At 45.8% G+C, this 10,004-nt stretch overlaps 1 protein-coding gene across 1 annotated transcript; it reads right to left on the bottom strand.

Annotated features, from left to right (window-relative positions):
- Positions 1–6,719: 6,719 nt before the first annotated feature.
- Positions 6,720–8,474, bottom strand: LOC149438012 (E3 ubiquitin/ISG15 ligase TRIM25-like). The gene has a single exon (XM_089660346.1). The coding sequence runs from the start codon at positions 8,472–8,474 to the stop codon at positions 6,720–6,722; it is 1,755 nt and encodes a 584-aa protein (XP_089516472.1).
- Between the last annotated feature and the right edge of the window lie 1,530 nt (positions 8,475–10,004).

The raw sequence follows: 10,004 nt of genomic DNA, 5'->3' as shown, positions 1-10,004 counted from the left end.
CAAAACGTTCTTATCCTGAATGTAAATCTTTTGCATTCAGGAGAGGGAGGTTTAACCTCACCTAAACTGTGTACATGGACTCAAACTTTTATGGAGTTGAGTTTAGGAGCCTTGGCAAAAAAATGCTTGGTTATAGTTTGGTAGCCCAGTCCAGCCTTGTGTAGGTCTACCATCTTGTCCCTGACATCCTTGGACAGCTCTTTGGTCTTTGCCATGGTGGAGAGTTTGGAATCTGATGGTTTGATTGCTCCTGTGGACAGGTGTCTTTTATACAGGTAAAAAAAAAAAATGAGATTAGCAGCACTCTTTAAGAGACTGCTTCTAATCTCAGCTTGTTACCTGTATGAAAGACACCTGGGAGCCAGAAATCCTGCTGAATGATAGGGGATCAAATCCTTCTTTCCCTCATGAACATGCAGATCAGTCATCATTTGTTAGACGCATTTCTGCTGAATTTGTTGTTTCTATTCTGTCTCTGTGTTACAATACACCGAACATTCGATTTTTAGACCGATCATGTCTTTGTGAGTGGGGTGATTGTAGCCATATTAGTGCACTTGCGACAAACAATTGAGTACTGATGTGATACTTTTTTTACTTGCACTAACATACAATTTTGAGGACAAGCTTTTGGGGAATGTCCCCTTCTTCAAGGTCCAGGCAGTACTACTACAAAGTTTTTGCAGAATGTTACAAGATATGTTGAAAGGGGGAGGAAAAAAAAAAAAAAAACAGAAAGAAACACACAGATGTACACAGCAATGGTTAAAAGACTAGGATTAGACTAGAGATAAGACACAGGGAAAGTAAAGACTGGGGGGGGGGGGAACAAAACTCACAGAGGGGGTCATAAAACTGTTGGATAATGAGTGAGGAATCCCATGTCCAAATTGAGGCCGTTATCTCTTGTGTCTAATAGAATTATTCTTAGTTCAAAAGTGTTACTTTCCTGAATAGATTTGAAATTTCCTTTAGGAAATGTAAGGATGGATTAGCTGCATGTCACAGATCCTTATCCTCACCAAACCACAAATACACGGCTGAGGATGTTACACAGCTCATTGAATTCATACTCACACACAACTACTTTACCTGCAATAAAGACATCTATCTTCAATGTATGGGTACTGTGATGGGAAGTACACTGGCACCCCAATATGCCAATTTATGGGCAACCTGGAGGAAAAAGTCCTGAACAACATGGAACAAAAACAATACAGATACGACCGCTATATTGATGATATTTTCATCATATGGACAGAAGGTGAAGAAAACCTAAAACAATTTTACTCATTGATGAACACTTTTTATCCATCAAAGTAAAAATGGAATCCTCAAAAACACACACGTCACCTTCCTAGATACCACAGTATTCATCAGGGATGATACGCTTCACACCTCAATATACAGGAAACCCACCGACAGATGCCACTACCTCCACAGTTCCAGCATCACCCCCAACACACGAAACATGCCATCATACACAGTCAGGCCATTAGATACCACCGAATATGTTCTGACCCAAGAGACAGAGAAACATCTCAGGACACTAGCAGACTCCTTCCATAAGAAAGGTTACAAGGACAAAACTATCAACATCGGCATAAACACAGCCTTGAGAACCCGAAGAGAAAATCTCCTCCAATACAAAGAGAAAAAAAACAAAAAAAAAACAAACAACCGTGTACCTCTAGTAGAAGGGATAAGAAAAATCAAAGATTTACAACCCAATCATTTCAGAGGATGGAACGCTGAAAGAAATATTCCAGCAACCCCCAATACTGGCCGTCAGACAACCCCCCCCCCCCCCCATGCTGGCCTTCAGACAAACCCTCCCAATGCTGGCCTTCAGACAAACCCTCCCAATGCTGGCCTTCAGACAAACCCCCCCCATGCTGGCCTTCAGACAAACCCCCCCCCAATGCTGGCCTTCAGACAAACCCCCCCCAATGCTGGCCTTCAGACAAACCCCCCCCAATGCTGGCCTTCAGACAAACCCCCCCCAATGCTGGCCTTCAGACAAACCCCCCCCAATGCTGGCCTTCAGACAAACCCCCCCCAATGCTGGCCTTCAGACAAACCCCCCCCAATGCTGGCCTTCAGACAAACCCCCCCCAATGCTGGCCTTCAGACAAACCCCCCCCAATGCTGGCCTTCAGACAAACCCCCCCCAATGCTGGCCTTCAGACAAACCCACCCAATGCTGGCCTTCAGACAAACCCTCCCAATGCTGGCCTTCAGACAAACCCTCCCAATACTGGCCTTCAGACAAACCCCCCAATACTGGCCTTCAGACAAACCCCCAACCTCAGAAATATACTAATCAGTAGGAAACTTCCTTCTGATTATGAGGTCACAAATAATGGAAGCGAACCCTGCAATAAGAAACGCTGCAAACTGTACAACCAAATCAATCCATCAACAAGTGTCAGACACTCAAAAGGGATCTTCAGTATCTCCGGATCATACAGCTGCACCTCCAGTCATGTGGTGTACCTCATCCAGTGCAGGAAATGCAGCAAAGGATCTTATGTTGGCGATACAGGCCAGAAGGTGCAAACAAGGATGAATTTGCACAGACACCATCAAGGAACATAAAGAAGATGACCTCTGCAGACCTGAGGGACACCATTTTGCACAACCAGACCACACAATGGGAGACCTCAATATTTCAGTTCTCAAAAGGAAATTTCAAATCCATTCAGGAAAGAAAAACTTTTGAACTAAGAATGATAATTCTATTGGACACAAGAGATAACGGCCTGAATTTGGACATGGGATTCCTCACTCATTATCCAACAGTTTTATGACCCCTTCTGTGTTGTCCCCCCCCAGTCTTTGCTTTCCGGTGTCTTATCTCTAGTCTAATCCTAGTCGTTTAACCATTGCTGTGTACATCTGTTTGTGTGTGATTTGGTTTTGTTTTCTCCCCCTTTCAACAGATCTTCTAACATTCTGCTGAAACGTTGTAGTAGTACTGCCTGGACCTTGAAGGGGACATACCCAGAAAGCTTGTCCTCAAAATTGTATGTTAGTACAAATAAAATAATCATCACGTCAGTACTCAATTGTTTTTGTGAGTGGGCAAAAATTCAACATCAGCAGGGGATCAAATACACATTTCCTTCACTGTATATTGTACCTCTGTGTACCTGGGCTCTGGGCGATCTGTTGGAACATGGCAGTAGGGAGGGGGAGTTCATAGACCAAGAAATAAAATGTGAATTTCTTCTTTATCTACATCAGTGTTTCTCAACTCCAGTCCTCATGGACCCCCAACAGGTCATGTTTTCAGGATTTCCCTCAGATGAAATAGCTGTGGTAATTACTAAGGCAGTGAAACTGATCAAATCACCTGTGCAAAATAATGGAAATCCTGAAAACATGACCTGTTGGGGGTCCATGAGGACTGGAGTTGAGAAACACTGATCTACATCAACTCTGTTACAAAACTAGCATTGGTCACACGAAGCAAAAAAAAAAAAAATAAAATGTTTGTTTCTATTCTATTATGTGCTTTTATATTTTGTCATACAGAGTGTCACAACACGCTGCCTTTGTGAAATAGGAAGTAGAAGGGACACAAGGTTCACATGAATGTAGAGTGTGGGGCTCCAGAGTGAAGAAAGGTGGTTTTTCGCCTCTGGGTTTTGATGTTCCCAGATTGGGTTCCAGAGTTTGGAGACTTCGAAGAGCTTTGGGATGGAAGACCTCTTCAATCCAGTGTCCAGGTCTGGCAGAAGACCAGCAGAATGTGTATGTGGGTGTGTACAGCCCTTCGAATGACAGGCTTGGTTAGAGCTCCCATTAGGAGAGAAGTGTGCTCCACTCCATAGGTTGTATTCCAAGCTGGAGTTAGGAGGTTCATTGCCCAGAGGGCTGAGTCAAGAGAGTTGAGTCTGAAGGACTGAGAGCCAAGATGACTGAGAGAATCTAGAGGTCTCAGGGGACTAAGAGCCCGGAGAGCAAAAGGGAACCCAGAGAGCAAAAAGGGAACCCAGAGAGCAAAAAGGGAACCCAGAGAGCAAAAAGGGAACCCAGAGAGCAAAAAGGGAACCCAGAGAACAAAAGGGAACCCAGAGAGCAAAAGGGAACCCAGAGAGCAAAAGGGAACCCAGAGAGCTGAGAGAGCCTGGAGAACTGGGGGAATTGATAAAAGTTAAAGAAACATGGAGGTATTGTGTCAGATGGTCTGAACCAAAGGCCAGGGGTTGGGGCCTAATCAGCAGCACTACTGAAGAAAGCCAGGTGGCTCAGTAATATTTTTACTGCTCCTGTTTTGATAACCCTCCTGCATGAGCAACTGCTATTCTGATGAAGTTTGCTTTTGTTTAATAAAAGTGGTCTGAGAAGCCCTAAAACACAATCCTCGCTAAAAAAAAAAAAAAAAAAAAAAAAAAAAAAACACTGAGGGACCTATTGTCACTGAAGGGGATCTATTTTTGTGTGGTGATCTATTGTTGGTGGGGGATCTATTATTGTTGGGGGTCAATTATTGCTGGAAGGGATCTACTGTTGAAGGAATGGTCTATTGTTGCTGGCTGTTGGAAGGGTCTACTGATGCTGGCTACTGGGAGATCTGTTGTAGCTGCTGGGGAACTACTGTTGATTGGGCGGTGTTTTGCTTTGGGGGTCTATTGTTGCTGGAGGAATCTGTTGTAGGGGAGCGCCTAAGTTCCTGCGCCTACTTTTTGAGAAAAAAAGCCCTTCATAGAATTAAAAAGTTATTGTGGAATGTGATAAGGAAATAGACAACATCTGATGACTGTGAAGGTTTCAAAAGTTTATTCAAAAAGAGAAGAAATACAAAAGTAAAAGTAAAGATTACAAAGTAGAAACATTTGCCCTAGCAGCAGCTCATTATGTATAAGACATCTATTTCTGTTATCTCTGAACACCTTTACTAACCTCCAGATTCCCAAATACCTCATTGTAGAAGGAGACCAACTGTCTCTGTTCCACAAGACGTTCCAAGGATCTGGAGATCAAAAATTTGTTCTGAAAACATTTTTCTGTAAAGTCATTCCAGCAAGCAAAGCTGTTACTATAGAAGTAACCTAACAGTGTATACGCACTTTTCCCTTCTCAAATGATTATGGACACAATGTAAACACTGTTCTGCCCCACAAGGATCAAAGAGTTGCCAGACCTCGGGGGAATTGTTGGTTATTCTAGTAATAGTCCAATCCTTCCCATCATATCTATGTAGCACCCACTAGGTGGTACTAGTGTAAAGGTACATTTATTCTTGGCTCATGGTAGTGAGTGAGAATTATTGTGGGTTCAGTGTGAGGTCAGGTTGGCTGGCTCAGCAGGTTTGGACTCCACCTGGCTCTGGAGGTCCATGAAAGCTTCCAGAAGCCAAAAGGAGGGAGGGGTGGAGACTTCCATCCACATATTCATGGGAGTCTGACCAATCCCAGGCTAAGAGGCCCTGGTAGTGTGGTTAGACTAGCCCATAAATATGCAAAATCCATGCTAGCAGAGTCAGTGTCAAGTGGAAGATGGAGTGAGAAGGCTTGGAGTGTGGAGCCTGGGAGGGGGACGCAGGGAGGGACTTCCTACAGGGAGAGTTGTTGGACAGGAGATGTTCTCAGCCTCCCCATCCCCTAAGAGGACAGGTTGAGAAGCAAGGAAGGAGCCAGTTCAGTGTAATCCTGAAGGCAGCCACCAACCCACAAGGTTACAGGAGAGGACTGAGTAATCCTACACACCCTGGACCAGATAAAGGGGAGAGGGCATTCTGGCGGGAAACCCCTCTAGCTCCCATGTAGGATTGCTTTCATCTAAAGTGGCAGCTTCTGGGTCCCCTTGCCCAGGGATTCCCTCAGGCAGCTGGGTGAATGAGGGTTCATCTGGCATGGTACATCAGGAGGGCTGGGGAGCTTTCCAACAGAGACTTTGCTATCTAATGGACTTGTACACAGTTACTAAGGAGTTTGTCCTCAGTTTACAGTCACCCAGGGCACCCCATACACCCCTCAACCCTATCCAAGTTGAATATCCCTTAATAAAACCTAAAAACCAAGTTCAAAGACTGTTTACTGTCTTCAGTGAGCAAGTCTGGAAGGAAATGCATAATGCCTGGCTGTACAGGACTATAGAGGGACCCAAAACTGCAGTGACTCCTAAGGGCCTAAGGGGGGGGGGGGGGGGGGAAGAGATGCCTGATGGAGTCCTGCGAGACATTGCCTTGCTTGATGTGATCGTTCATTAAAACTTTTGGACCCATATTGGTGATCCTCGGTGTGCTGGTGACATTCACCCTTATTGACCCAGAACAAGCATGCAGCCAGCGAAGTCTGAAAAACCTGAACTGCTGCATGCTTGTTCCTGGTCACTGGTCAGTGAAGTGAGGTTTAGGATGAAGAGGACAGCCCCAGAATCCAGCAGCTTTATAAGTAAATTAGTAAATGTTGTTTCTTGTACATTGCAACCTATTGGTAGAAAATTGTACCAATAAGATTCTCTGTCCTGTGAGGTCACCAGTCTCTGGGCAGATTGCTCTTCAGAAATCTTTGTCCATGAATTATAACCTACATGGAGGGGCTGAGTGAAGGTGGTGGTGAAGGAGGCGTTGGATTGAGTCACACAATAATAAAAGGAGATCAACCTCATAATCCAGATCTATCCTGACTTTGTGGGTTATTTGGCTCTGATCACTGTCATGTATCACTGAGTATTAATTATCCCCCAACCTCTCCCAACCCCCGGACATCTTACATCTCACATCTCACATCTGATTCCCCATATATCTTTATACAAGAATCATATCCTAGATGTACCACGATATGGAGGGGCCGAGTGAAGGTATTGGTGAAGGTGTGGAGGTGTCGGATCGGGTCACACAATTCATAAAAGGAGATCCGCCCGGCCTCATAATCCAGATCTATCCTGACTCTGGTACTGGAGACACCGCCGGGTAATAGGATTGCAGAATTGCAAAATCTCACCGAGTACTGACTACTCCCCCACAACCTCTCCAACCCCCAGGACTTCTTATTATATCCAATCACTGACTGATCTCCTCTCCTATCTATATTGGGGTAACACATCCCGACAATCCAGTGCATTGACTCACCAACATCTACATCCCAGTAATATCTCCCGGAGGAGAAACTCTGACTGCTCATCACCTGAGGACCCTGGAACCTCTCTGGTGTTTCTAGCAGATATTGATATGATGATGACCAGGATGCAGTTTTCCCGTCATCTGATATATGTAGATGATTACCAGCTGTCCTCACATCCAGTAATATGTCTGTAACCCCCGACACCCACCACGTTTGCTGTACAGCTCCAATATTTGGTCCTCCAGCCTGGCGGTGTGAGTGTTGTATGGTGGGGGTGGGTTGGCGACGTCTCCTGGATGGTTGAGCATTGATGGGACCTTTGCCCTTTGTAGTAGAATGTGGAGAGACATGTGTGCCTGTACATTTCTGTACATTGACCCCAGACATGATATCAGATAAACCCGTGTGTAAGATCCCCCCCACATCGACATCCCCTCCATCATGGAGGAGGTTCTTATGTCTCTCTCTGTCCTCATCATCTCCATCCTCAGTATCACACAAGTCACCTGTGTCTGATTCCTGTAGGACAGTCAGTGGATCCGTCATGTTACACAGCTCCTCAATGTCCCCCATCTTCATGGACAGCTCTTGGTTCTTTTTTTTCAGCTGTTGGATCATATCAGACAGTGTTAGAGAGAGCCCCTCTGCCTGCCTGGAGATCTCCCTCAGGGCTCTCTTCTCCAGGTCTTCCAGACGTCTCCTGAGGTCTCTGAACAGGGCAGTGACTCTCTTGATTTCATCATCCGCTTTTCCTTGTACTTTCCTCCTGTGTTCCTGCAGACTCTGGACTATTTTCTCCATCTCCTCTCTCTCTGTCATCAGTTTCTGCAGAACATTCCTCAGTTTCTTCTTCTTCATCTCAGAGGCCTTCTCCAGAGTCTCCACCTGGTGTCCCCGATGTTCTTCGGCCAAACTGCAGGACACACAGATACAGGTGGAGTCCTCGGTGCAGTAATGATCTAGGATCTTCTTATGGATGGAGCATTTCCTGTCCTTCAGGGAAGTGGTGAGGTCACATAGGACGTGTTCTGGTAACTTGCTGTGGACTTTCAGGTGGTCATCACACAGAGAAGCTTCACACAGCAGACAGGATTTCACAGCCGGTACAGGAGTGTGAATACAGTAAGTACAGAAGACCCCGGACTCCTCCCGATCTGGCAGGGCAGATGGGAAATTCTCCACTATGTTACGCAGTGTTATGCTCCTCCACAAAGTAGGCCGCTCCTGGAACCCTTCTCTGCATTCAGGACAGGAATAACCTCCAGACCCCTCCTGTGCATCCAACACACGGCCAATACAGTCCCGGCAGAAGCTGTGTCCACATTTCAGGGTTACAGGATCTGTATAAATGTTCAGACAGACGGAACATTCCAGCTCCTTCCTCAGATCAGCAGACGCCATCGCTGAGAGCAGAAGAGAGAAAAGAAAGTGAAATTTGCTGACGCTCATTAAAGCGCAACTCCAAGAATTCAGCCACTTGTATGGGTTAAGTCCAATGAGGGGCAGTCCACTTTTTGGATTTTACCTATTAAAACTAAGTTTTACTGAACACCAAGAGTACAGCTACCACTACATTCCCGGAGTCTGACTGGAGAGATGGTCTCTCTGATGCAGAGAATTAACCACCTCCCGCCCGCCATATAGTCCAATGACGGGCGCAAGGTGGTTCTCTCGTTCTGATAGGACGTCATATGACGTCCTTCCAGTCTCACCGCGCATACGCGGCTCAGGGAGCGCGCAGCGCGGCGATTGGCGGTGCGCTGTGTCCCTCGGTCACAGCGGATCACCGATCCATGGAAAGAGCCAAAGATGTCGGCTCTGTCATGTGATCAGCTGTGTCCAATCACAACTGATCACATGTAAACAGGGAAATGCCGGTCATCGGCATTTCTCTCCTCTCGAGCTGTCACGCTGACAGAGGAGAGAAGAGCCGGTAATCGGCTTTCCGCGGAGGGGACATGTACACTGATCATCAGAGCACTGATGATCAGTGTGGCCCCAGAAGTGCCACCTGTCAGTCCATCAGTGCCACATATCAGTGCCTACCAGTGCACATCAATGCCACAAATCAGTGCCCATCTGAGCTACCCATCAGTGCCGCCTATCAGTGCGGCCAGTCAGTGCCACCTAACAGTGATATATATGAGTGCTGCCTTTCAATGCCCATCAGTGATGCCTGTCAATGCCCATCAGTGCCACCTACCAGTGCCTCCTCATCAGTGCATCTCATCAGTGCCCATCACTACAGCCTCATTAGCGTACATTAGTGAAGGAGAAAAATCACTTATTTACTAAATTTTATAACAAAAACTAAGAAAACTTCAAAATTTTCAGTGGTTTTTGGTTTAAGAAAAAATTTAAAAATCCCAGCGGTGATTAAATAACACAAAAATAAAGCTCTGTCTAAAAATGTATACAAATTTCATATGGGTACAGTGTTGCATGACCGTGCAATTATCAAAGTGCGACAGCGCTGAGAGCTGGAAATTGACCTGGGCAGGAAGGGGGTAGAAGTGCCCGGTAGGTTAGTGGTTAAAGAAAGTTTCCCTTCCTGATTGGATATATATTGCAGTACGGGGATCAGAACCCACTCAAGGGGGGTTTACACACTCTATGTAACTAACACAGGGTGGGCAACTGTGGCCCTCCAGCTGTTGCTGAACTACAATTCCCATCACTCGGCCTTTGGGAGTCATGCTTGTAACTCACTTTTGCAGTGCCTCATTGGACTTGTAGTTCTACAACAACTGGAGGGCCACAGTTGCCCACCCCTCTACTAACACAATAGTAGATTAGAGGTTCAGGGGTCAGGATGAAGCTTGGAGACTAGCAAAGAGGTGAGGTGAACCCAATTCATTTGAAGTTTTTGAAAACTGCCCATTTGTTTGTTACCATAGTATCCAACAATCAATCACTTCCACCTAGCAAAAA

This window comes from Staurois parvus, unplaced genomic scaffold (assembly GCF_062004578.1).
Source record: "Staurois parvus isolate SC_StPar_1 unplaced genomic scaffold, SC_StPar_1.0 ptg001227l, whole genome shotgun sequence".
Taxonomy (NCBI): domain Eukaryota; kingdom Metazoa; phylum Chordata; class Amphibia; order Anura; family Ranidae; genus Staurois; species Staurois parvus.
The sequence above is the reverse complement of the archived record's forward strand: the minus strand, read 5'-3'. Positions and strand labels throughout refer to the sequence as shown.

Coding starts and splice junctions, on each gene's coding strand:
- LOC149438012 (XM_089660346.1), bottom strand. CDS start 8,474: ATGGCGTCTGCTGATCTGAGGAAGGAGCTGGAATGTTCCGTCTGTCTG.